Genomic DNA, 25,320 nt, shown 5'->3' with positions numbered 1-25,320 from the left:
ACTCCCCCACTCGGGAACGGCGACTCCGTCGCCGTTCCCGAGTGGGGGAGTCCGTGAGGAGGGGGGGTGCGGTTGTTCCGTTGGGGGGGTGATAACCGTGTGCCCCCCCCCTCGGCGTGGTGCGGTCCGAGTCTGGCAGCTGCCTGCCCTGCCCATCCCTGGCGCAGTCCCTGCCGCGCCGGGCCGGGCCGAGGATGCGCGGGGCCGGCCCGCGGGGGGGGCTGGAGCGAGGAGGGGGCTGCGTGGGGGGTGAGTGGGGGTGACATTTTATTTATTTTTTTTGGGGGGGGGGGGGAGTCAAGCGTGGGGAGATATGGAGCGATGGGGGGGTGGTGGAGGTGGGATCGGCCCCGGGGGGGTGGGTAGGGGCAGCGCTGGGACCCACACACACACGCATAATGGAGGGGGGGGACACAGGAGGGATGGGGACAAATGGGGGGGGACAAGGACAGGCGGGGGGGGCAGGAATAAGGGATGAAGGGGACGCAGACGCGAGGCGGGGGGGGACACGCATAGGAACAAGGCGGGGGGGACACAGAGGGCGGGGGAGACACACACGCACAAGGCGGGGGGGTCACAGAGGGCGGGACGCACGCACACACACAAGGGGGGGACACACTGAGCCCCCCCCAGGGCCAAGGGGGGGGCGGGATGCGGGGCCGGGCCGTGCCCGCAGCATCTCTCGGGGTTTCGCTGCGGCTCCGCGGGCCGGGGCTGCCCCCCCCCCGCCTCCCCCCCGCTGTGTGTGTGTGTTGGGGTGCCCCCCCCCGCGCTGTGTGTCTGTGTGCCCCCCCCGGCCCTGCCCGGTGCCGGTGCCGGTGCCGGGGGCGGTGCCGTCGGGGCGGGCGGTGCCGCACAATGGCGGCCGGGGCGGGGCCGGGGCCTGGAGCGCGGGGCCGCCGCAGCGCCGTGAGCGGGGCCGGGGGGGGACACCCGGGGGACACACACACACACAGACCCCCCCGCCATCCTCCCACCGCTGCGGGGTCCCCCCGCTGCCGCCGCCGCCCCGGCCCGGGGGGTGCCGGGGGGGGGTCAGGGGGGCCGGGGGGGGCGGGTGCGCTGTGGGGCAGGGGGCGGGGGGGCTCAGTGTGGCCGTGGGTCACCGCGGGGGGGCTGGGGGGGGGCCGTGGGGGGCTGTGGGGCACTGTGGGGTACCATGGGGGGGTGTGGGGGGCCGTGCGTCGCTATGGGGGGCTGGGGGATGTCACGGGGGGCTGGGGGGGGCTGCAGGGGGCTGGGGGCCGTCGGGGGGGGCCGTCGGGGGCTGGGGGTCGCTGTGAGTCACCGCTGCCCCCCCTGTGCAGGCTGAGGGCCCGGGGATGCTGCCATGGGGGGCTGTGGGTCGCTGTGGGTCCCTGTGGCTCACTGTGTGTCCCCATGGGTCACCGTGGGTCCCTGTGGGTCCCCGTGTCCCTGTGGGTCCCTGTGGGTCCCCGTGTCCCTGTGGGTCCTTGTGGGTCTCCGTGTCCCCGTGGGTCGCTGTGGGTCCCCGTGGCCCCCGTGGGTCACTGTGGGTCCCGCGCAGGCTGAGGGCCCGGGGACGCCGCCATGGCCCGGCGGGAGCCCAGCGCCAGCCCCGTGGTGCGACAGATCGACAAACAGTTCCTGGTCTGCAGCATCTGCCTGGACCGGTACCGCAACCCCAAGGTGCTGCCCTGCCTGCACACCTTCTGCGAGAGGTGAGACCCCCGGACCCCCCCGAGCCCCCCAACCCCCCCTGCACACCTTCTGCGAGAGGTGAGACCCCCGGACCCCCCCGAGCCCCCCAACCCCCCCTGCACACCTTCTGCGAGAGGTGAGACCCCCGGACCCCCCCGAGCCCCCCCCCAAACCCCCCCTGAACCCCCTGCACACCTTCTGTGAGAGATGGGTGACCCCCCCAGACCCCCCCAGACCCCCACTGCACCCCCACCCCCCTGCTCCCCCCCATCTGCAGCGGGAGCGGAGCTGCCCCCCCTCCCTCCCCCCCTCACACCAACACCCACCATGGGGCATCCCGACCCCCCTGTGCCCCCCCCGCACCCCCACTGCCCCCCCCGGGCTGGTCCGTTGTGGGGGGAGTCTCTGTGCTGATCTCTGCTCTCGCTGTGCCCCCCCCAGCCCCTTCCGTCTGTCCATCCGTCTGTCCGTCCGCCCCCCCCGGGCTCTGGCGGGTCCCGTCCATCCGTCCCATCTGTCTGTCCGTCTGTCTGCCCCCCGCCCCGCTCCTGCCCCCGCGGCGCTGCGCCACGGCCCCCCCGTCCGTCCGTCTGTCTGTCTGGCCAGCCCCAGCCCCCCATGGGCTGCCCCCCTGTCCGTTTGTCTGTCCATCCCGCTGTCCGTCCGTCCGTCCTGCCAGCCCTGTGCTTCACTCCCACGCCCCCGTGTGCGGTGGTGCCGCCCCCCTCTCCATCCCTCTGTCTGTCCGTCCGTCCGTCCTGCTCCCTGCCTTCCCCTGCGCCATGCACCTGACTCCTCCCGTCCGTCTGTCCCGCTCTGCCCCGCCAGCCCCCCCCTCTGCTCCTGTCCCGTCCCCTGACCCCTCCTGTCCGTCCGTCTGTCCATCTTGGTCTCTGCTCCCCCATCCCCTCCCTTTGCTGCTGCCCCACACACCACGGTCCCTCCTGTCTATCCGTCTGTCTGTCTGCCCCTCCAGCCGCATACCCCTGCTCCTGCCCCACGTCCCCGCACCCCTCCTGTCCGTCCGTCTGTCTGTCCTGCCTCCTGCCTGCCCCTCCAGCCCTGTCTCTGCCCCATGTCCCCCCACCTCTCCTGTCTGTCCTTCTCCCAGCCCCCCAGCCCCTCCCGCTGCTGCTGCCCCGCACACCCCCGCCCCTCCCGTCCGTCCGTCCGTCCGCGCGGCTCCTGACCCTCTGGTTGTCCCCGTTCGCCCCAGGTGTCTCCAGAACTATATCCCGCCCCAGAGCCTGACCCTGTCCTGCCCCGTGTGCCGCCAGACCTCCATCCTGCCCGAGCGCGGCGTCGCCGCCCTCCAGAACAACTTCTTCATCACCAACCTGATGGAGGTGCTGCAGCGCGACCCCGACAGCTGCGGCCCCCACCCCGGCCACGGCCTCGACCCCGTCAGCGCCGTCACCGGGCAGCCCCTCTCCTGCCCCAACCATGAGGGCAAGGTGGGTCACCCCGGGGGGCTGCGGGGGGTCCTGGCGCGCTGGGGGGGGGATTCAGGGAGGGCTGCAAAGGGCTGGGGGGGGGGCTCAGGAGGTCCAGGGGGGCTGGGGGGGGGGCTGCAGGGGGTCTTGGTGGGGCTGTGGGGGTCCAGGGTGGGATGGGATGGGGCTGCAGTGGGTCCTGGGGGGCTGAGGGATCTGCAGGGGGTCCTGGGGGGCTAGGAGGGGGTCCAAGGAGGGCTGCAAGGGGCTGGGGGGGGGCTCAGGGGGTCCAAGGTGGTCTTTGGGGGTCCATGGGGGAGCTGGGGGGGGCTGCAGGCGCTCGGGGGCTCTGGGGGGGCCGCGGGGCGCGGTGGGGGGGTCTCTGAGCGGGCGTGCGCAGGTGATGGAGTTCTACTGCGAGCCCTGCGAGACGGCGATGTGCCGCGAGTGCACCGAGGGGGAGCACCGGGAGCACGTCACCGTGCCGCTGCGCGACGTGGTGGAGCAGCACAAGGCGGCCCTGCAGCAGCAGCTGGACGCCGTCAGGAGCAGGTACGGGGCCGGGGGGGTCGGGGGGGGCCGGGGGCGCCCTGCGGCGGCGCCCACCCCGCGTCGGCCCCCCGCAGGCTCCCGCAGCTGGCGGCGGCCGTGGGGCTGGTGTCGGAGATCAGCCAGCAGCTGGCGGAGCGCAAGGACCAGGCGGTGTCCGAGATCGGCGGCACCTTCGAGGAGCTGGAGGCGGCGCTGCGGCAGCGCCGGGGGGTGCTGGTGCGCGACCTGGAGGCCACCTGCGGGGCCAAGCAGAAGGTAACGGCACGGGGACCCACGGCACGGGACCCACGGCACATGGCATGGTGACCCACAGCACCGTGACCCATGGCACGGTGACCCACGGCACTGCAGCCCACAGCACCGTGATCCACGGCACCACAGCCCGTGGCGTGGCGACCCACGGCACGGTGACCTATGGCGCTGTGACCTAGGACATGGTGACCCACAGCACCACGACCCACAGCACTGTGATGCTGCCGGTGCGGGCAGCCCGGTCCGGGTGCGGTGCGCTGCGTCGGGGCCGGTGCGGAGCCGTGCCGGGGGCTCCGCGAGCTGCGGCGGGGCCGGTGCGGAGCGCGGCGGTGTCCGGGGGCGCGGCGGCAGCGGCGGGGTGACGCCGCCCGTCCCGGCAGGTGCTGCAGGCGCAGCTGGACGCGCTGCGCCAGGGCCAGGAGAGCATCCTGAGCAGCTGCGCCTTCACGGAGCAGGCGCTGCACCACGGCACCGCGCCCGAGGTGCTGCTGGTGCGGAAGCAGATGAGCGAGCGGCTGAGCGAGCTGGCCAGCCGGCCCTTCCCCGAGCACCCCCACGAGAACGCCCAGCTCGACTACGTGGTGGAGACCGAGGGCGTCCGCAAGTCCATCCTCAACCTGGGCGTGCTGATCACCACCAGCGCCACGGCCCACGAGACGGTGGCCACGGGCGAGGGGCTGCGGCACGCCGTGGTGGGGCAGCCCTCCTCGCTCAGCGTCACCACCAAGGACAAGGACGGCGAGCTGGTGCGCAGCGGCAGCGCCAGCCTCCGCTTCCAGGTGACGGCGCCCGACGGCGCCGCGGCCGAGGCCGAGGTGCAGGACAACAAGAACGGCACCTACGAGCTGCTCTACACCCCCCGCGCCGAGGGCGACTTCCTGCTCTCCATCCTGCTCTACGGGCAGCCCATCCGCGGCAGCCCCTTCCGCGTCCGCGCCGTCAAGGCCTCCGACGTGCCCCCGTCCCCCGACGACGTCAAGCGCCGCGTCAAGTCTCCGAGCGGGGGCCACATCCGGCAGAAGGCCGTGCGCCGCCCCTCCAGCATGTACAGCAGCGGCAAGAAGAAGGAGAACCCCATCGAGGACGAGCTCATCTTCCGCGTGGGTGAGCGGCGGCGGCGGCGCGGAGGGAGTGGATCCCCGGGGGGGCGCGGACGGGCCCCCCCTGACCCCCCGCCTGCGCCGCAGGGAGCCGTGGCCGGGAGAAGGGCGAGTTCACCAACCTCCAGGGCATCTCCACCTCCAGCGCCGGCCGCATCGTGGTGGCCGACAGCAATAACCAGTGCGTGCAGGTAGGACCGTGACCCCCGGCGCGGCGCCCCCCGCCCCTCCCCAGCCCGCTCACCCCCCCCGCCGCCCCCCGAAAGGTGTTTTCCAACGAGGGGCAGTTCCGGCTGCGGTTCGGGGTGCGGGGCCGCTCCCCCGGGCAGCTCCAGCGCCCGACCGGCGTCACCGTGGACATGAACGGGGACATCATCATCGCCGACTACGACAACCGCTGGGTCAGCATCTTCTCCCCCGAGGGCAAGTTCAAGGTGAGGCCGCGCTGGGGCGGGGCTGGGGGGGGGCTGGGGCTCGGCACCCGGCCCTGACCCCCCGCCCCGTGTCTGCGGCCGCAGACCAAGATCGGGGCCGGGCGGCTGATGGGCCCCAAGGGCGTCGCCGTGGACCGCAACGGCCACATCATCGTGGTGGACAACAAGGCCTGCTGCGTCTTCATCTTCCAGCCCAACGGCAAGCTCGTCACCAAGTTCGGGAGCCGCGGCACGGCCGAGCGGCAGTTTGCGGGTACGCGGGGGGGGCCCCCGGCCCCCTCCTCCTCCTCCTCGCCGCGGGGCTGTGGCTGCCCCCGGGGCCGGGCCGCCACGGGGAGAACCGGACGGTGCCCGGCACCACACCTCAGGTTCAGGGCTGTGGTTCTTGTTCCGGGCTTGGACGGAGGTTCTGCGCTTGGGTTCTTGTTCCAGGTTCTAGGCTGGGGCTCTGGTTCTGAGTTTGGATGCTGGATGCCGGTTCTAGGCTCTGGTTCTGGCTCTGGGCTTGAGGTTGGGTTCTAGGCCAGGGCGCTGGTTTGGGGCCTGGGTTCAGGTTCCGGGCTTGGGTTCTTGTTCTGGACTCAGACCTTGGGTTCCAGGCTGGGGCTCTGGTTCTGAGTTTGGGTGCTGGGTGCATGTTCTGGGCTTGGGTTCCTGTTCCAGGTTCTAGGCCAGAGCACTGGTTCTGAGCTCGAGGTTAGGTTCTGGGTTCTAGGCCAGGGTGCTGGTTCAGGGGTTTGGAGCCTGGGTTCAGATTCAGGGCTCTGGTTTGTGTTATGGTCTCAGATTTTGGGTTCCAGGCTGGGGCTCTGGTTCTGAGTTCAGGTTCTGGGCGGGCTTGGGCTTGTTCCAGGTTCTAGGCCGGGGTGCAGGTTCTGGAGTTTGGGTGCTGGGTTCCGGTTCAGGGCTCCGGTTCTTGTTGCAGACTCGGATTTTGGGTTCCAGGCTGGGGATCTGGTTCTGCGTTTGGGTCCTGGATGCTGATTCTGGGCCCTGGTTCTTGTTCTGGACCTGGGTTCTTGTGCTGGGTTCTGGGTTTGGGTTCTGGGCTGTGGCTCTTGGTTCTGGCCTCTGGTTCTAGTTCTGGGCCTGGGTTTTCATTTTGGGCTCTAGCTCAGGGCTCAGGTTCCGGGTTCAGTTTCTGGTCTCAAGTTCTGGGTTCTGGGCTTGAGTTCCAGTTCCAGCCTCGGGTTTTAGTTCTGGCTTCTGGGCTTGGCCTCTGGTTCTAGACTAGGCTTTGGGGTTCAGGCTCTGGGTTTGTCTCCTGGATCCAGGTTCCGGGCCGATGGTTCCGGGCTGCGGGCTGGGCTCCGGTTCTAGGTTCCGGTTCCGGTTCTGTGCGCTGGGCCCGGCCCGGCCCTGACCCCCCCGCCCCCCCCAGGTCCCCACTTTGTCGCCGTCAACAACAAGAACGAGATCGTGGTCACCGACTTCCACAACCACTCGGTGAAGGTGGGTCCCGCCCCGGGGATGGGGTCGGGGGGGGGCTCAGGGCCCGCCGCGGGGTGACACCCCCCCCGCCAAACGCCCCCCAGGTGTACAACGCGGACGGCGAGTTCCTCTTCAAGTTCGGGTCCCACGGGGAGGGCAACGGGCAGTTCAACGCCCCCACCGGGGTGGCCGTGGACGCCAACGGCAACATCATCGTGGCCGACTGGGGCAACAGCCGCATCCAGGTACCGGCCCCCCCGCCCCGCCGCCCCCCCCGGGGGTTTCGGGGGGGTTCATCTCCGCCTCTGCCCCCCCAGGTGTTCGACAGCGCCGGCTCCTTCCTGTCCTACATCAACACAGCGGCCGACCCCCTGTACGGGCCGCAGGGGCTGGCGCTCACCTCCGACGGGCACGTGGTGGTGGCCGACTCGGGCAACCATTGCTTCAAGGCCTATCGCTACCTGCAGTAGCCGCCGCGGGGGGGGCGCCACGGCAGAGCCCCCCCCCCGCCCCGCCCCAGCCTTCATGTGCACTTTATCCCGGGGAGGGGGCGGCCGGACCCCGAGCGGGGGGCGAGGACGGGTCCAGGGGGGGGGCGCCGCTGGGGGGTCCCTGCCCCTCCCGCCCCATGAAGGTGCTTGGGAGGGGTGCGGGGGGGCCCCCCCATACCCCCCCTGCGGGGGCTGCCCGCCCCACACCCACCTCACGGCCCCCCCCACCCCCACACCCCCACCGCGCGTGCCTGCCGGCCCCCCCCGGCGGGGCTGGGGGGGCTGTGGGGGGCTGTGGGGGGGCCGCCGCCGCACGCTGACAAACTGTATGTACAAATAAAGTATTCTGGAAGAACCCGCCCCCCCCCGGCACTGCCCGCCCCGCGGGGGGGCGCGGGGGGGCCCGGGCACTGCCTGGCACCGGCACTGACCCGCGGCGCGGGACTGGGTCACACTGGGCTGCACTGGGAGGGGGGGCGGGGGGGCTGGCCCAGCTGCCCGCTCCCGCCCGCGGGGGGGTCAGAGCAAACAGGGCGCGGGGGCCAAGGCCCTTCCCGCACTGGGCGGGGGGTGCTGGGAAGGTGCTGGGATGGTGCCAGCCCCCCCAGCCCCTGCTGACCCCCCCTCCACGAGGGTCTAAACCCCCCCCCCCGTCTTGCCATGTCAGGGCCGAGCCCTGTCCCTGCCTCAGGGGGGCTGAGCCCCCCCCATCGGGGCCGAACCCCCGTATCAGGGTTTCACCCCCCCGCAGCCGGACCCTCACCCCATTCCTGTCCCCCCCCCCAGCCCCCCCATGTCAAGGGGTTACAGCCCCCCCCACCTGCCACGTCACAGGCTGTGTCCCAGCAGGGGCTCAGCCCCCCCTGCCCCCCCCACTCGGGGCTGAACCCCCATAGCGGGGTCTGACCCCCCCGCGGCCGGACCCTCACCCAGCCCTGCCCCCTCGGGGTCAGAGCCCCCCCCCGAGTGCCCCCATGCCGAGGGGTGGCCCCCCCGCCCCCCCAGACCTGCCACGTCACGGGCTGTGACCCGGCGGGGGCTGAGCCCCCCCCGCAGCCCCCCCCGGCGGGGCTGAACCCCCCTACCAGGTCTGACCCCCCCGCGGCCGGACCCTCACCCCATCCCTGCCCACCCCCCCGCCCCCGGGGCTCCGGCGTCACCCCGGGGGGGGGTTGGGGGTCCCTGCCCCCCCCCCCCGTGCCCTGCCCCGTCCTTCCCCCCCCCCGCGCCCCCCCGCCCGGCCGAAGGTTGGGGGTTGAGCAACGGGGCAGGGCGCGTTGTGCAACCGCCCCTCCCGCCACATATAGGGCCGGGGGGGCCGGGCCCCCCCCACGCCATGGGGGTCCCCGCCGCGCTCTGCCTGGCCTGGGCCCTGGCCCTGGGCTGCGCCCACCCGCTGTGAGTGGGGGGGCCGGGGGGCTGCGAGACACCGCGGGGCGCGGACGGGGGGGCTGGGGGGGGCTGCGCTGCGACCCCCCCGGTGCTGCCTGTCCCCAGGGCCCCCCCCAAAGCGGAGGCAGCGGCAGAAGGGCCCCCCCGTGGGACTGAGCCCCCCAGCAACGACAATGACACCGGTGAGTGCCCGGGGGGGGATGCGGGGCGGGGGGGCTGTCTGCGCCATCCTGACACCCCCCCGACCCCCCCCAGCCCTGGCCGAGCTCTGCCAGGACGAGGGGGGCTTCGACGCCGCCACCCTGACCGAGAACGGCACCATGGTCTTCTTCAGAGGTGGGGGGCACGGGGGGGGGCACGGGGCCGGGGGGGAACAGCGGGGGGACCCGGGGCTTGGGGGGGGGCGAGGGACGAGGAAAAGGGTCTGGGGGGGCACGGGGGGGGCACGGGGAGTCAGGGGTCTGGGGGCGTTTGGGGGGGGCCGTGGAATTGGGGTAAATGGGGTCTGGGGGGGGTGGGAGGTGGGGTCTGGGGGGGGAATGGGGCTGTTGAGTCGGGGTGGGTGGGGGAGGATGAGCCCGGCGCGGGGGGTCCGGGGGGGGCAGATGGCCATGGGGGGCCTGGGTACACAAGTGGGGTTCAGCTGCGGCCGGGGGGGGCGGCGGGGGGGTGCGGGGCCGCGGGGCGCCCCAGGAGTGTCCGTGTCCGTGCCCAGGCCCGGAGGTGTGGGAGAGCGCCCCGGGGGGGGGCAGCCTCCGCAGCCGCCCCCTGGCCGCGTCCTGGCCGGAGCTGGGGGGGCGCGTGGACGCGGCGCTGCGGCTGCGGCACCAGGAGCAGGAGAGCCTCTTCCTCTTCCAGGCACGGGGGGGCACGGGGGGGCCACACCGCGTCACGGGGGGCTGCTCGGGGGGGGGGGGGGGGGCCCGCTGCTGCCCGGACCCCCGAGCGGGTCCGTGGGGACGGTTCTGGGGGGCGTCGGGTCCTGGGGGGGGGTGTGGGGCGGGGGGGCCTGTCCTGGGGGGCCCCCCCGGGCTGACACCCGCGGGCACCGCAGGGCGAGCAGGTCTGGGCCTACGCGGGGGGGCGGCTGCTCCCCGGCTTCCCCCGGCGCATCGAGGAGGAGTTCCCGGGGGTGCCCGGGGGGGTGGACGCCGCCGTGGAGTGTGACCCCGAGGAGTGCGGGGGGGAGATGGCGCTGTTCTTCAAGGGTGAGGGGCGCGGGGGGGCTGGGGGCTGTGCGGGGGGGGCTGCCGTGGGGTGGGGGGGGGCTGTGGGGTGCGGGGGGGCTGCGAGTCCATGGGGTGCGGGGGGGCTGGGGGCTGTGCGGGGGGGCTGCCGTGGGGTGGGGGGGCTGTGGGGTGCAGGAGGGCTGCGAGTCCATGGGGTGCGGGGGGGCTGAGGGGGGCCGTGGGGGTTGGGGGGGATTCATGGGGGTCCATGGGGGGTTGGGGGGGCGCTGTGGGTCCGTGTGTCCGTGTGTCCGTGGGTCGGTGTGTCCATGTGTCCGTGGGTCCGTGTGTCCGTGGGTCCGTGGGTCCGTGGGTCGGTGTGTCCGTGTGTCCGTGTGTCCGTGTGTCCGTGGGTTGGTGTGTCCGTGTGTCCGTGGGTCGGTGTGTCCGTGTGTCCGTGTGTCCGTGGGTTGGTGTGTCCGTGTGTCCGTGGGTCGGTGTGTCCGTGTGTCCGTGTGTCCGTGTGTCCGTGGGTTGGTGTGTCCGTGTGTCCGTGGGTCCGTGTGTCCGTGTGTCCGTGGGTTGGTGTGTCCGTGGGTCCGTGGGTCGGTGTGTCCGTGTGTCCGTGTGTCCGTGTGTCCGTGGGTTGGTGTGTCCGTGTGTCCGTGGGTCGGTGTGTCCGTGTGTCCGTGTGTCCGTGGGTCGGTGCCAGCGGCGTCGCGCAGGGGACACGGTTTTCGCCTTCGACGTGGGGCTGCGGGTGACGAAGCCGCGCGCGTGGCCGGGGCCGGGGCCCTGCGGGGCCGCCCTGCGCTGGCTCGGCCGCTTCTTCTGCCTGCGGGGGCCCCGGTTCTGGCGGTTCCGCCCCCCCGCCGGGGACCTGCCGCCCGGGTACCCCCGCGACCTCCGCGAGTTCTTCATACCCTGCCCCGGCCGATGTGAGTGCCCGCCCCCCCGGACACGGGCCCCTCGGGGACCCCACGGGGCCCCTCTGCCCCCCCCCCCGGGCCGGGGGTCCCGGTGCCACCAGCGCTGCCCCCCCAGGGCACGGGCACGGCAACGCCTCGTGGGGGGCGGCGGGTGAGCGCTGCAGCCCCGAGCCCTTCCAGGCGCTTCTCTCCGACGACGACGGGCACATCCACGCCTTCCGCGGTGAGGGGGGGCTGTGGGGCGGTGTGGGGCGGTTGTGGGGCGGTGTGGGGCGGTGTGGGGCAGGGCTGCCCTCCCAGCCGCGCCGCGGGGCTGTGGGGTGCTGGCTGCGGGGCAGGGGTGTGGGGCAGGGTCGGTGGGGCACGGCCATGGGGGAGGGCCATGGGCAAGGGTCCAGGGGGCAGGATCTGTGGGTCAGGGCCGTGGGTCAGGGCCGTGGGTCCCGCCGCCAGGGAACGTCTCCTTCCGCCTGGACTGGCGCCGGGACGGGCTCCACGCGTGGCCGCTGGCCCAGGCCTGGCCCGGCCTGGAGGGGGAGGTGGGCGCCGCCTTCGCCTGGGACGGACGCTCCTACCTGATCCAGGTGGGACCCCGCGCCCCCCCGCGCCCCCCGCGCCCCCCCGCGCCCCCCCGCGCCCCACCGCGCCCCACACCCTCCGCCCCCCGCAGGGCTCCCGGGTCTCGGCGTTCCTGCCGGGGCGCGGCCCCCGCCGGGTGCTCGGGTACCCGCGGCCGCTGCGCCAGGAGCTGGGGGTCGACAGCGCCGACGCGGCCTTCACCTGCCCCGGCTCGGCCGAGCTCTTCCTCATCGCCGGTGGGTGCGGGCGGGGGGCCGGGGGCCGTGACGGTTGGGGGGTGTGTTGGGGTTGGGGGGGCTGTGAGGGTTGGGGGGGCTGTGTTGGGGGGCTGTGTTGGGGTTGGGGGGGCTGTGAGGGTTGGGGGGGCTGTGAGGGTTGGGGGGGGCTGTGTTGGGGGGCTGTGTTGGGGTTGGGGGGGCTGTGAGGGTTGGGGGGGCTGTGCCGGGGTTTGGGGGGTCCCTCCGGCGGGGGGGTCCGCGGGGTGACGGCGCTGCCCCCCAGGTGACCGGGTGCGGCGGGTGGACCTGCGGGAGAGCCCCCGGCGGGCGGGGGAGCCGCTGCCGCTGCCCCACGAGGGCGTCGACGCCGCCATGTGCACGCGCGAGGGCGTCGTCCTCTTCCGCGGGCCCAGTTACCACCAGTACCCCAGTGTGGGGCAGCTGCTGGGCGCCCGCCAGCCCGCGCCCCCCCGCAGCATCGCCGCCGACTTCTTCCAGTGTCCCCAGTGAGGGACCCGCGGGGGGGGGACGGGGACGGGGCTCGGGCACAATAAAACCCGGGGACACCCCGAGAGCCAGCGCAGTGTCACCGTGTGTGTGTGTGTGTGTGTGTGTCCCCGTGTGCCCCCGAGAGTGTCCCCGTGTCCCTGCGCCACCCTGGCAAGACATGGTGGGTGCAGGCGCCGGGGGGGCGTCGGGGGATTCCTGGTGGGTGGGTCCCAGGGGATGTGGTGTGGGGGCTGTACTGGGATGATGAACTGGGATGAACTGGGCCGCAGGGCACCGCAGCATGCCGGGCCGACTGGGATGTGTTGTTCTGGAATGTGCCCCAGTGTGCGGGCTGGGCTGTGCTGGGCTGAGCTGGGCTGAGCTGGGCTGAGCTGGGCTGTACTGGTCTGTACTGGGCTGTGCTGGGCTGAGCTGGGCTGTATTGAGCTGAGCTGGGCTGTACTGGGCCGTTCTGGGCTGTACTGGGCTGTACTGAGCTGAGCTGGGCTGTACTGGGCTGAGCTGGGCTGTGCTGGGCTGTGCTGGGCTGAGCTGGGCTGTACTGGGCTGTACTGGGCTGAGCTGGGCTGTACTGAGCTGAGCTGGGCTGTACTGGGCTGAGCTGGGCTGTGCTGGGCTGTACTGGGCTGAGCTGGGCTGTACTGGGCTGAGCTGGGCTGAGCTGGGCTGTACTGGGCTGTACTGGGCTGTACTGGGCTGAGCTGGGCTGTACTGGGCTGTACTGGGCTGAGCTGGGCTGTGCTGGGCTGTGCTGGGCTGTGCTGGGCTGTACTGGGCTGTACTGGGCTGTGCTGGGCTGTACTGGGCTGAGCTGGGCTGAGCTGGGCTGTACTGGGCTGTACTGGGCTGTACTGGGCTGAGCTGGGCTGTACTGGGCTGTACTGGGCTGTACTGGGCTGTACTGGGCTGTGCTGGGCTGTACTGGGCCGTGCCACAACGCGTGTCCCTGTGCCGGCCCCTGGGGTGGCACCGACAGCTCCTGCTGCGGGCGGCTCCCGCTGCCCGGGGGGGCCGGGGGGGCCGCTCGGTGCCGTCTGAACCGGGACGGTGCTGCCGCCTCCCGTGCTGCTGCGCACGGACCCGCGCTGCCGGTACCGCGGTCGGTGCCGCTGCCGTGCCGTGCCGGTGCCGGTATCACGGTCAGAGTCAATCCCGCACCGTGCCGGTATCGCGGTCAGTGCTGGTATCATGATCGGTGCCGGTATCACAGCCGGTGCCGGTATCGCGGCCGGTGCCGGTGCCGGGGGTGGGGGCGCTGTTCCCGCCCGCGGAAGCGGAAGCGGAAGCGCCGCCCCCCGCCCCCCCCCGCCCCGGAGCCGCCGCAGGTACCGGCCGGGCCGCGATGGGGCCGGTGCCCCCGGGCGGGGGGGGGGACGCACGGGCCCGGCCGGCGCCGCCCTGCGCTGGGGGGGCCCGAGCGGGGCCGGGGGGCAGCCGGGGAGCGGGGGGGCGGCGGAGGGTCCCGGGGCCGGGGGGGGGGCTGGAGTCCCCGCGGAGCCGGGGCCGGGGGGGGGTCCCGGGGCAGGACGGTGGGGCCGGGGGGGTCCCGTGGGCGCGGGGGGCCGGGGGACGCGCCGCCCCCCCCGGCCCGCGGCTCCCCAGCGCCCCCCCCGCAGGCCGATGGACGCGGAGGTGCCGGTGCCCCGGGGGCTGTAGGAGCCTCCGCCAGCGGCAGGTGAGGGCGGGGGTCGTCGGGGGGGGCACCCGCCGTGTCCCCTAGCGCCGGGCGGTGCCGCCGCTCCCCGTGCCCCCCCCCCGTCCCTGTGTGTGTCCGTGTGTCCCCCCCACCCCGTGCCCCATCCCCACCCCCCCCCCGGCCATGTCGGGGTCCCTGAGCAAACGCAGCGACAACGACAACAACTGCCTGGGGCTGAGCCTGGCGCTGCCCGGCCCCCCCGAGCTGCTGCCCCCCGAGGGCCCCCCCGGCTCCCCCCAGGGGCCCCCCCTCTACGGCAGCACCGAGGGGCAGGGCGGGGGGGGCCCGGGGGCGCCGTCGGGCGAGGAACCGGCCAACGCCAAGTGGGTGAAGGAGGGACAGAACCAGCGGCGCCGGGCGGCCGGGCGGGACCAGAACCGCAACGAGCTGGGGCCCCCCCCCGAGGAGCTGGGGGTGGCGGCCCGCAACGCCCGCAACGCCGGCGGGGGGGGGGCCCTGCCCCTGCTCATCGACCTGCGGGGCCCCCGCGAGGAGGAGGAGGACGAGGAGGAGGAGGAGGAGGACGAGGACGAAGAGGAGGAGGAGGAGGATGAGGAGGAGGAGGACGACGACGACGGGGACTCGACGCCGGTGCAGAGCGACCCCACGACGGGCGAGTCGGAGCCGAGCGGGGAGCGGGGGCCCCCCCGCGAGCACGGCCGCAGCGCCAGCGCCAGCCTCCTCTTCGGGGGCCGCGGCCCCGGCCCCGGCAGCGACGAGGACTCGAGCTGGGCCACGCTCAGCCAGGGCAGCCCCGCCGGCAGCTCCCCCGACGACGCAGGTGGGCACCGGCCCCGCGGCGGGGGGGCCCGGCCCTGCCCCCCCCCGGCCGCCCCAACCGCCCCGTGCCCCCCTGCCCCCGCCGGCCCCACATCTCCGTCCCCCCGTTCCCGATCCCCGCTGCTGCCCCCCGGCCCCCCCCCGCTGTCTGTCCCCCCCTGCCCCGTTCCTCTTGGCTGCTGTTCCCACCCCCCCGTTGTGCCCCCCCCCACCCCACGTGTGCCCCCCCCCTCGCTGTCGCCCTCCCCGCTGTGCCCCACGGCCCTGCTGCACCGTCACCCCCCCCCCACGCCCCCCAGCCCTCCCTTGTGCCCCTCGGCACCTCCACGTGCCCCCGGTGCCCACCCTGGGCTGCCCCCCCCCCCCCCCGCACCCCCGTGACCTCCCTGCGCTGAGGCCCCCCCGCGCCCCCCGTCCCTGCCGCCGCCCCCCCGCTTCTGCCGGTGCCGGTCTCCGCCCCCCGCACCCCCCCGCGCATCCCGGTCCCGCTGGCGCATCCCGGCGCTGCCGTCACCGGTTGCCGGGGAAACGCCTGGTCCAGCGCGGCCGCAGGTGAGCGCCGCCGCGCCGGGACGGGACCGGGGACCGGCCCCGCGCTGCCCCGCAGCCGTGGGGCTGAGGCCGCCGTGGGGCCCGGGCTGCGCCCGCGGGGGGGGCGGGGGGGTGTCCTGACCCCCCCCGGCGGGTGTCGGACCCCGGGGGTGCGGGGCCACGGGGCGGGGGGGGCGGCGGCGGCGGGACGGGCCCCCCCGGTGGCTCCGCGTGTGGCACCGACGGCTTCGTGGCCACCGGCCGGCTGGACACTTGCCCAGGTAGGGCCGGGGGGGGGGGGGCGGGGCCGGGGGGGGGGCAGTTTGCGGGGCGGGGGGGGGGTGTGTCTGCCTGGCCACAGGGCCCCTCCTCCCGGCGAGGGGGATCCGGAGCCCTCCCGGGGGTCCCCGCCTCGCGGCAGGGGCCCAGCCCTGACCCCCCGCCCCCCCGGCCCCCCCAGATTCCTTCTGGACCCGCAACTCCTTCGAGACGGACTCGGACCTGCCCGCGGGATGGATGCGGGTGCAGGACACCTCGGGCACCTACTACTGGCACATCCCCACCGGCACCACCCAGTGGGAGCCCCCCCCGGGGCTGGCCCGCGCCAGCGGCCCCCCCTCCCCGGGGGGGAACCCCCCCGCAGAGGAGCCGCCGGTGGGTCCCGGGCGCGGGGGGGCCCCGGGGTGGCCGCGGGGGGGGGGGGGCTGTGGGGCTGCCATGGGGTAGATGTGGGGTGGCTGTCGCGGTGCTGGGGGGGGGGGGGGCCGGGGGGTGTCCATGGGGCTGCCCCCCAGCGCGCCCTGAGCCCCCCCCCGCCTCTCCCTGCAGCTCTCCTGGACGGGCTTCGCCCCGGCTGAGCGCTTCGGCGAGGGGGGGTTCTGGAAGGTGAGGCGGGGGACGGGGGGCACTGGGGGGGGCAGCACCCCGCGGCGCCCGGGCCCTGCCAGCCCCCCCGTCCCTCCCCAGGACCCCGCGGCCGAGGAGGCGCAGGACGAGCCCGGAGCCAGGGACCAGGAGCCGCCGTCCCCCGGCCTGAGCTCGCCGGGGGGGGGGTGCGTGGGGGGGCCGGGGGGTGAGGAGTGGGGGGGTGGGGGGGGTACATGTGGGGGGTGTGGGGAGGTGGGACTCGGGGCACGGACAGTGGGGGGGGGGGGGGTAGCAGCCAGTGACCCCCCCTCCCCGCTCCCGCAGCACGGCCGGGGCTGAGGAGGACAAACCGGGCTGCAAGGTAAGGGCGGGGGCTGGGGGCTGGGGGCTGGGGGCTGGGCCCCCCCGCTGGGCCCCCCCGCGCTGTGGGGACCCCCCCGGGCTCTGGGCTCAGCCCCGGGGTTGGGACCCCCCCCACGAGGTCACACCCCGGTGCGGCCACGGGATGGGGGCGCTGAGCCCTGCCCCGAGGATCGGGGGGGGGTGTGTGTGTGGGGGGGGTGTGGGGCCCCCCCCACGCCGTGCCCCCCCCGCAGCGCTTCGCCGTGCGCTCCCTGGGGTGGGTGGAGATGAGCGAGGACGAGCTGGCCCCCGGCCGCAGCAGCGTCGCCGTCAACAACTGCATCCGCCAGCTCTGCCTGCACCAGCGCGGCCCCCCCGGGGAGGTGAGTGCCCCCCACACGCCCCCCACGCCCCCCCCCGACCCCCCCGACACCGCTGTCCCCCCCCAGGGCCGGGCGATGCTGCTGCTGCTGGAGAACCAGACGCTGAAGCTGGTGGACCCGCAGGATCGGGCCCTGCTGCACGCGCAGCCCGTGGCCGGGATCCGCGTCTGGGGCGTGGGGAGAGACAGCGGCAGGTGGGGGGGCCGGGGGGGGCCGGGGGGGCAGAGGCTGCCGGTCCCGGGGATGGGGGGGTGTGTGGGTCTGGGGGGGGTCCCACACGTGGGGTGCGGGGAATCGGGGTGTGGGGGGGTCACTGCGCACGTGGGGTTCTGGGGGGGGCTCTGGGGCATGGGGGGCGCAGGGACATGCCGGGGGGGGGGGGGATCTGGGTGCGGGTGGGGCCGTGGGGGTGTTTTGGGGGGGGTGTGGGGGTGCCGAGGCTGAGCCCACCCCGCCAGGGGGACTCGTGGGTCGGGTGGGGGTGTCCCCCCCGCGGGGGGGGCTCTGGGGGGGCCGCCCCGTCCCCTCTAACTCCGCTCTCTGGCTCTCTCCTGCTGCGCCGCCGGGACGCAGGGAGAGGTACGGCAGCCCCCCCGCACCAGTTCACCCAGTGCCGGCCCTCGCCGGGCTGGGGGGGGCGGCACGGGGAGGGGGGGGGGAGTTGGGGGGAGCTCAGGGGGGGCGGGGGGGGTCCTGAGGGGGGTCCCCTCCTCGCAGGGACTTCGCCTACGTGGCGCGGGACCAGCTGACGCAGATGCTCAAGTGCCACGTGTTCCGCTGCGAGAGCCCCGCCAAGAACGTGGCCACCAGCCTGCACGAGGTCTGCTCCCAGGTGAGACCCCCCCGGGCCCCCCCAGACCCCTCCGGACGCCTATGAGCCCCCCATGGCCCCCCCCGAGCCCCCTGAGTCCCCCTGGTCTCCCCTGGGCCTCACCTGGAGCCAGGTGACCCCCCCCAGCCACTTCTGAGCTCTGCTCCCAAGGGAGACCCCCCGGGCCCCCCCCGAGCACCCCCCGACCCTCAGGAGCCCCCCATGACCCCCTCTGAGCCCCCTGACTCTCCCCAGAGTCCCTGGACTCCCCTGGGCCCCCCCCCTCGACCCAGGTGACCCCCCCTGCAAGCTCTGAGCTTTGTTCCCAGGTGAGGCTCCCCTGAGCCCCCCCCGAGCCCCCTGAGTCTCCCCAGACTCCCTGAGCCCCCCCTGGACTCCCCCCGCGCCCCCCCAGACCCAGGTGACCCCACTCAGCCACCTCCGAGCTCTGCTCCCAGGTGAGACCCCCCTGTCCCACCCCGGTGTCCCCGGGGGGGCAGTGGGGGGGCAGTGGGGGGCCGTGGGCTGTGGTGTGACACTGTGGGGGGGGGCCGGGCCCCCCATGCTCCCCCCCCAGATCATGGCGGAGCGACGAAGCGCCCGGGCGGGGGCAAACGGTCTGTGCACGGACCCCTCCAGGCTGGTGGAGATCCCCTTCCAGGGTACGGGGGTCGGGGGGGGCAGCGGGGGGCTGGGGCTGGGGGGGGCTCGTGTGTCCAGAGGCCGAGTGTGTGGGGTGGGGGGAGCCGGGGGCTGCACGGCTTGGAGGGGGCAGTTGGGGGGAAGGGGGGATGTCGGGGTGTGGGGGGGATGTCGGGGTGCAGGGGGGATGTTGGGGTGCGGGGGGCAGATGTGGGGGTGCGGGGTGGGGCAGATGGGGTGCAGGGTGGCGGATGTCGGGGTGCAGGGGGGATGTGGGGTGCAGGGGGGATGTTGGGTGCGGGGGGCAGATGTCGGGGTGCGGGGGGCAGATGTCAGGGTGCAGGGGCGATGTCGGGGTGCGGGGGGGCAGATGTCGGGGTGCGGGGGGCAGATGTCGGGGTGCGGGGGGGATGGCAGGGTGCAGGGGGCAGATGTCGGGGTGCGTGGGGCAGATGTCGGGGTGTGGGGGGGGATGTCGGGGTGCGGGGGGGCAGATGTCGGGGTGCAGCGCCCTGCCCCCCCGTGCCCAGTGGAGTTCCCGGCGCCCAAGTCCGAGGTGGTGCAGAAATTCCCCGTTTGCTACCTGGGCTGCGTCCCCGTCGCCAAACCCGTGGGTGAGCGCGGGGCGGGGGGGCACTGGGGGAGGCCGGGGGGGGGGTCCGGGGGTGCCCCGCGCCCCCCCCGAGCCCCCCGCCCCTCCGCAGGCATGGACGTGATCAACGCGGCGCTGGAGGCGGCGCTGGCCGCCGGCGCCCGGGAGCGCTGGACCCCCATCGTGGTCAGCGTGGCCCCCGCCACCCTCACCATCACCCACCAGCAGGTGCGTGCGGCCCCCGGGGGGCGGCGGGGCGCGGGGGGGCCGGCAGTGACCCCCCGCCCCGCGTGTGCCCCCGCAGAGCGAGGCGGTGCTGTGCGAGTGCCGCGTGCGGTTCCTCTCCTTCATGGGCGTGGGCCGGGACGTCCGCTCCTTCGCCTTCATCATGGCCAGCGCGCCCGGCGCCTTCCGCTGCCACATGGTCTGGTGCGAGCCCAACGCCGCGGGGCTCAGCGAGGCGCTGCAGGCCGCCTGCATGGTGAGCGGGGACCCCCGCGCCCCCCGACCCCCCGCGCCTCCCCACGCTGACCCCGCTCTCCCCCAGCTGCGCTACCAGAAGTGCCTGGACGCGCGGCCACAGGCCTCCAGCTCCTGCCTGCCCGCGCCGCCGGCCGACTCGGTGGCCCGCCGGGTGGGCTCCTCGGTCCGCCGCGGCGTCCAGACCCTCCTGGGCAGCCTCAAGCCCCGGCGCCTCGGCGCCCAGACGCCCTGAGCGCGGGGAGACCAGCGCGGGGGGGGCAGCCGTGGAGCCCCCCCTTCCCCTCCCCGCCACCGAGGGGACGGCGGCGCCGGCGGGGCGCCGGGGGGTGACCCCGGGAGGGGGGTGACCCCGGGAGGGGGGGTCCGTGCGTGTGTGTGTGTGCGTGTCCCCCGTCCCCCCCCCCCCGACACGTGTGTGTGCCCCCCCCGGGGGTGCGCGGTGAGGGCCGGTGCCCTGCGCCCTGGGCTGGGGGTCCTGCGCCACCCCACAAGCTGGGGTGAGCCCCCCCTCCCCCCCCCCCGACTACCCCCCACGGAGGGGGATGATGGTGCAGAGTGGGAAGGGGGGGGGGGAGGCGGGAGGGGGGGGCGCGGGGCCCCCCTGCCCTGATGCATGCGGCCTGACCTGCGCCGGGGGGCTCCCGCAGCCCCCGTAACCAAGATCTGTGTCGTACTAAATAATTAATAAACCTGTTCCACCAGCCCGGCCTGGCCCCCCCGTGGCAGGGGACCCCCCGGCGCCTCAGACGGCCCCTTGGTGTGATGGGGGGGGGTGAGGAGCAGCGGGGCCCCCCCAAGTGTGTCAGATGGCCCCTTGGTGTGATGGGGGGGGGTGTGTGTGTGTGAGGAGCATCACGGATGCCCCCCTGCCTTGTGCATCAGACAGCCCCTTGGTGGGGGGGGGGGGGGGTGAGGGGCAGTGGGGGCCACCCCTGAGCGTTAGACAGCCCCTTGGCGTGGTGGGGAGGGGGTTGAAAAGTGAGGACCCCCCCCAGGTGTGTTAGATGGCCCCTTGGTGTGACGGGGGGGGGGGGGGTTAGGGGCAGCGGGGACCCCCCGGTGCATCCCACGGGAGCCGCTGGGTCCGTCGCACCTTTATTGGGTGATGGTGCACGGGGCCATGCCCCGGCCCCCCCGGGGCCCCCCCGCGGTCCCCCCCCGCGCTCAGCAGAGCCGCCGCCGCCGCCAGAGCTCCTGGATGCGCGGGAAGGGCAGCGCCGGGCGCAGGGGCTGGCAGAGGCCGGGGTCGGCGGAGCGGGCGGTGCGGAGGGCGCAGAGCAGGGCGGCCTTGCAGGGGGGGCCGCAGGGCTGGCGCGGGGGGTGCCCCTTGTGCAGGTGGAACCAGAAGCGCTGGAAGAGCCGCTCGTCGTCCTGGAGGCGGCGGATGAGCCGGTCCCAGTCGGCGGGGAAGGCGCCGGGCAGCCCGTAGGCCCCGCGCGCGCCGTAGAGGCGCCGCCAGCGCGGCCGCAGCCCCGGCGCCGCGTTGGCCTCGGTCAGGTTGAGGATGAAGGTCTCGTGGTCCAGCACCGCGTGCGAGCTCCCGGGGTAGGCGCCGGCCACCTCGTAGACGCGGTAGCCTGCGGGCGAGGGGGGCGAGGTCAAGGGCGCCGTGCGGCGCGGGGGGGGCGAGGGGCCTGGGCACGCACCGGGGTTGAGGTTGATGTAGGTGGTGACGCTGGGCGCCACGAAGGCGACGGAGACGGGGCGGGTCAGCGTCTCCTCGTCGTAGAACACCTCGAACTCGTCCAGGTGCGTGTGCCCGAAGAACTGCGCCGCGATGGTGCCCTCGAACCTGCCGGCGCGGGCGTCAGGGCACCCGCACCCCCCGGCCCGGGGCCCAGAGCGTGTGGGGGCCGGGAGGGGCCCCTCGGCGCCGGGGCGGGTCGGGGGGTCCAAGCACCGACCCCCGGCGCGGCACCGTCCCCCCCGAACCCCCTCCCGCTGCGGGGGCTGCCGTGGGTCGGGCAGGGGTGGGGGTCTGGGGCAGGGTGGGGGTGTGGGGTGCGGGGCTGGGGGTCCAGGTCAGAGTCCAGCACAGGGTGGGGGTCTGGCACAGCATGGGGGTGCGGGATGGAAGTCGGGGGTCAGGGTGCGGGTCTGGCGCACAGGGTGGGGCTCTGGGGGGGGGGTCAGGCACAGGGTGAGGGTCTGGCACACGGGGGTGGGGGTGCAGGGACTGGGGGTGGGTCCAGCTCAGAGTGGGGGTGTGGGGCACAGAGTGGGGGCCCAGGTGGGGGCTGAGGGTCTGGTGCACAGGGCAGGGGGGGGATATGGGGCGGGGGTCCAGGCTGGGGGTCCGGGGCGGGGTCGCTGACCTGCTGACGATGCGGTAGTAGTTCCAGCTCCAGCTGCGCAGGCAGTGGGCGGGGGGGATGTGCCCGATGATGTGCACCTGGGGGGAGGCGACGGGGGGGGGCTGGGGGGCGCCCGGGACCCCCCTCACCGCCCCCAGCCCCCGCCGAGCGCGCGCGCCCCCCCCACCTTCTCGCCCGCCCGCTCGGCGGCCGCCAGGACCCCCACGAGCCACTGGAGCTGCCCCGCGGGGTCGGTGGCGTTGATGAGGAGCCAGAAGTTGCCCTGGGAGCAGAAGTTCATGTTGAGGGCGACGAGGCGCAGCCCCGGCCAGACCCGCGTCGTGTAGAACCCGCCGGCCCTGGGGGGACACGGGGGGGGGGACACAGGGGTCAGCGCTGCCCCCCCGCTCCCTGTCCGCCCCGGCACCCCCAGAGCGCCCCCTGCCCCCCAACCAGCCCTGAGCCCCCCTTAGCCCGGGGCCCCCACCCTGTCCCCCCAGTACGGAGTCTGGGCCCTCCCAGCTGAGCCCCCCCGATCCCTGCTAGCCCAAAGCCCCCCCAGCCTGGAGCCCCCCCATAGCCCCTGCTAGCCCAAAGCCCCCCGCCCAGACCCCCAGCAATCCCTGCTAACCCACCCCCCCAGCCCAGAGCCCTCCCATCCCTGCTAGCCCGAAGCTCCCCATCTTGGAGCCCCCCCCAGTCCCTACTAGCCCAAACCCCCCAGCCCCCATCAATTGCTGCTAGCCCACCCCTGCCCCAGCTTGAAGCCCCCCTGACCCTTGCTAGCCCAAATCCCCTAGCTAGCCCCGCTGGCCCAAAGCCCCCCTGATCCCTGCTAGCCCAAATCCGCCCCCCAGCCTGGAGCCCCGCACAGCCCCTGCTAGCCCAAAGCCCCCAGCCCAGACCCCCTGTCAATCCCTGCTAGCCCAGCCCTCCCCCCCCGACCCTTGCTAGCCCACATCCCCCAGCCCGCCCTGCTGGCCCAGAGCCCCCAGCCCGGAGCCCCACCGGAGGGTCTCCAGCGCCGAGGGGGGCAGCCAGTCCTGCCAGGCCTGGGCCATGGCGTCGTAGAGCCAAGCCGAGGACTGGTTGCCCCGCACGTAGGGCGGGGGGAAGGCGTTGACGGGAGTGGCCTCGTGGTTGCCCACGGCCGGGTAGACGGGCAGGGGGCCCAGGTGCCGCCGCAGCAGCCCGGTGACGGTGCGCAGGGCCAGCAGCTGGTCCTGCCGGCTCTGCTGCCAGACGTTGTGCGCCGGGATGTCGCCGGTCCAGTACGCGGCGGCGAAGGTGGCCACGGGGGGCAGCTGGGCCAGCAGCGCCTCGATGGTGTGCAGCGGCAGGTCGCACTTGCCGTAATCGCCCCAAAACCCGGCGCCGCCGGGGCCGGGGCGGGCCGGGCCGCGGCAGCAGAGCGGGTCGGGACAGGCCACCGGGCTGCCCGGCGTGTAGCCGCGGTCCCAGTGCAGGTCCGTGAGGAAGAGGAGGCGGGCGGTGGGCGCGCCGGGGGGCGGCGGAGCAGGGGGCCGCACCGGCGGCTTGGGGGTGTCGGGCAGGGAGACGTTCCAGTCGCCCAGGATGTCCCAGTGGCCGCAGCGGCGGCCCAGCAGGAGCCCGCAGGCCTCGGCCGGCCGCAGCACGGAGCGGGCCCAGGCCGAGAGCACGTCGCGCTGGAAGAGCTGCACGGCCTGGCGGCAGATCTCGGGGCGCGCCAGGCGCAGGTCCTGGCACAGCCGGGCCGCCATGCGCCCCACGCGGGCCACCGTGGGCTCCAGCTGCGGCCAGGGGAGAGGAGGGCTGCCGGCGGCCCACGGCACGGCCACGCCGGCGACCGACGGCAGCGCCGTCGCCCGCCGCCACCATCGCCGCCCTCGCCCGCCCGCGGCCGCCTCCGCCCTCGCCCCCCGGCCGCCATCGCCGCCCTCGCCCGCCGTCACCGTCCGGACCCACCGGGCTCGGAGCCCCCGGGGACCCCCCGCCCGCCCCGTCCCGGCCCCGTCCCTGTCCCGTGCCCGTCACGAGCCCCGACGTGCCCCGGCCCGTCCCGGCCCCGTCACGAGATCCCGGCCCGGCCCCGGCCCAGCTGCGGTCGCCGGCCCCGTCCTGGCCCCGTCCCCGTCCCCGTCCCCTCTGTCCCTGCCCTGACCCCGACCCTGACCGTGACCCCGACCCCTCTGTCCCGTCCCCCGCCCATCCCCGACCTGTCCCGGCCCCCTCCGGTGTCCCCGCTCTGCCCGTCCCCTCCCGGTGTCCCCGGTCGCCGCGTCCGCGTCCCCCCGGTCCCCCCCGTCCCCTCGGTCCCCCCCGTCCCCCCGGTCCCCACCTGCAGCGCCAGGTCCAGGGCCGCGAACAGCCCCCGGCACACGGGGCACGACAGGTTCCGCCACCCCCAGCGCGCCGCCGCCTCCAGCAGCGGGTCCCCGGCGGCGGGGGGGGGCCCCGACGGCCCCGCCAGCGCCAGGGACAGCGACAGCGCCAGGGACAGCGACAGCGCCAGGGACAGCGACAGCGGCAGCGGCAGCCCCGGGCCGGGGCCCTGAACCCGCGGAGCCATGGCGGGACGGGGCGGGGCCGCGGTCACGGGGTGGGCGGGGCCGAGGGCGGGGCCGCGGGGTGGGCGGGGCCGGCAGGGAAAGGGGGCGGGAACGGGGAGGAACTGAGGGCGGCGCCTTTAAACGGCGTCACGTGGGGCACGATGGGAAATGGAGTCACGTGGGGTCTGGGGGTGCGGCGTCCCGCTGGGGGTGCTGCCCCGCCCCCCCCGGGGTGACACGGGGGGTGACAGTGTGTGAGTGTGAGTGACACCGTGTGTGTGAGTGTGTGACACCGTGTGTGAGTGTGTGACACCGTGTGAGTGACACCGTGTGTGAGTGTGTGACACCGTGTGTGAGTGTGTGACACCGTGTGAGTGACACCGTGTGTGACACCGTGTGTGTGAGTGACACCGTGTGTGACACCGTGTGTGAGTGTGTGACACCGTGTGTGTGAGTGACACCGTGTGTGTGTGACACCGTGTGAGTGACACCGTGTGTGAGTGACACCGTGTGTGTGAGTGTGTGACACCGTGTGTGTGACACCGTGTGTGAGTGTGTGACACCGTGTGTGTGAGTGACACCGTGTGTGAGTGTGTGACACCGTGTGTGTGAGTGACACCGTGTGTGAGTGTGTGACACCGTGTGAGTGACACCGTGTGTGAGTGACACCGTGTGTGTGACACCGTGTGTGACACCGTGTGAGTGACACCGTGTGAGTGTGACACCGTGTGTGAGTGACACCGTGTGTGTGAGTGACACCGTGTGTGACACTGTGTGAGTGACACCGTGTGAGTGTGACACCATGTGTGAGTGACATCGTGTGTGACACCGTGTGTGACACCGTGTGTGAGTGACACCGTGTGTGAGTGACACTGTGTGTGAGTGACACCGTGTGTGACACCGTGTGTGAGTGACACCGTGTGTGTGACACCGTGACACCGTGTGTGACACCGTGTGTGAGTGTGTGTGACAGCGTGTGTGTGACACCGTGTGTGAGTGTGTGAGTGACACCGTGTGTGAGTGTGTGTGACACCGTGTGTGTGACACCGTGTGTGTGTGTGACACCGTGAGTGTGACACCGTGTGACACCGTGTGACACCGTGTGTGAGTGACACCGTGTGTGTGTGAGTGACACCGTGTGGGAGTGACACCATGTGTGACACCGTGTGTGACACCGTGTGAGTGACACTGTGTGTGTGTGTGACACTGTGTGTGT

General features: G+C 74.6%; 4 protein-coding genes across 10 annotated transcripts; 3 read left to right on the top strand and 1 right to left on the bottom strand.

Moving 5' to 3' along the window:
• The first annotated feature begins 842 nt into the window (after positions 1-842).
• On the top strand, positions 843-7,710 carry TRIM3 (tripartite motif containing 3). Of its 4 annotated transcripts, XM_074920185.1 has the most exons (12): positions 843-909; positions 1,529-1,682; positions 2,879-3,116; positions 3,496-3,647; positions 3,722-3,902; positions 4,280-5,003; positions 5,087-5,190; positions 5,266-5,433; positions 5,518-5,686; positions 6,815-6,885; positions 6,969-7,109; positions 7,182-7,710. In XM_074920185.1, the coding sequence occupies exons 2-12, from the start codon at positions 1,552-1,554 to the stop codon at positions 7,332-7,334; spliced, it is 2,232 nt and encodes a 743-aa protein (XP_074776286.1). In that variant the 5' UTR covers positions 843-909; positions 1,529-1,551; the 3' UTR covers positions 7,335-7,710. The 4 variants fall into 4 exon arrangements, with proteins under 4 accessions (XP_074776286.1, XP_074776306.1, XP_074776315.1 ...); XM_074920205.1 differs by lacking the exon at positions 843-909 and having other exon boundaries at positions 1,548-1,682; positions 2,940-3,116; XM_074920214.1 differs by lacking the exons at positions 843-909; positions 1,529-1,682 and adding an exon at positions 1,783-1,798 and having other exon boundaries at positions 2,940-3,116.
• A 947-nt stretch (positions 7,711-8,657) lies between these two features.
• HPX (hemopexin) lies at positions 8,658-12,231 on the top strand. Its single transcript, XM_074933403.1, has 10 exons — positions 8,658-8,753; positions 8,853-8,929; positions 9,003-9,083; positions 9,463-9,605; positions 9,802-9,955; positions 10,642-10,854; positions 10,961-11,068; positions 11,299-11,429; positions 11,516-11,660; positions 11,926-12,231. The coding sequence occupies exons 1-10, from the start codon at positions 8,692-8,694 to the stop codon at positions 12,150-12,152; spliced, it is 1,341 nt and encodes a 446-aa protein (XP_074789504.1). The 5' UTR covers positions 8,658-8,691; the 3' UTR covers positions 12,153-12,231.
• Positions 12,232-13,427: 1,196 nt separating this feature from the next.
• APBB1 (amyloid beta precursor protein binding family B member 1) lies at positions 13,428-20,009 on the top strand. 4 transcript variants are annotated; one of them, XM_074920174.1, is made up of 15 exons: positions 13,428-13,477; positions 13,769-14,629; positions 15,620-15,813; positions 15,988-16,044; positions 16,126-16,211; positions 16,351-16,387; positions 16,623-16,751; positions 16,818-16,945; positions 17,325-17,330; positions 17,469-17,583; positions 18,140-18,224; positions 18,735-18,818; positions 18,909-19,024; positions 19,101-19,277; positions 19,344-20,009. In XM_074920174.1, the coding sequence occupies exons 2-15, from the start codon at positions 13,972-13,974 to the stop codon at positions 19,509-19,511; spliced, it is 2,040 nt and encodes a 679-aa protein (XP_074776275.1). In that variant the 5' UTR covers positions 13,428-13,477; positions 13,769-13,971; the 3' UTR covers positions 19,512-20,009. The 4 variants fall into 4 exon arrangements, with proteins under 4 accessions (XP_074776275.1, XP_074776267.1, XP_074776249.1 ...); XM_074920166.1 differs by lacking the exon at positions 17,325-17,330; XM_074920148.1 differs by lacking the exon at positions 17,325-17,330 and having other exon boundaries at positions 18,713-18,818.
• Positions 20,010-20,367: 358 nt separating this feature from the next.
• On the bottom strand, positions 20,368-24,133 carry SMPD1 (sphingomyelin phosphodiesterase 1). Its single transcript, XM_074933389.1, has 6 exons — positions 23,894-24,133; positions 22,582-23,345; positions 21,761-21,932; positions 21,595-21,671; positions 20,926-21,071; positions 20,368-20,856 (listed from the first exon to the last, which is right to left on the bottom strand). Exons 1-6 carry the CDS (start codon positions 24,122-24,124, stop codon positions 20,444-20,446), a joined length of 1,803 nt encoding a protein of 600 aa, XP_074789490.1. The 5' UTR covers positions 24,125-24,133; the 3' UTR covers positions 20,368-20,443.
• Between the last annotated feature and the right edge of the window lie 1,187 nt (positions 24,134-25,320).

The sequence above is a fragment of the Athene noctua genome, chromosome 1 (assembly GCF_965140245.1).
Source record: "Athene noctua chromosome 1, bAthNoc1.hap1.1, whole genome shotgun sequence".
NCBI lineage: Eukaryota > Metazoa > Chordata > Aves > Strigiformes > Strigidae > Athene > Athene noctua.
This window is presented reverse-complemented; position numbering and strand designations above follow the sequence as displayed.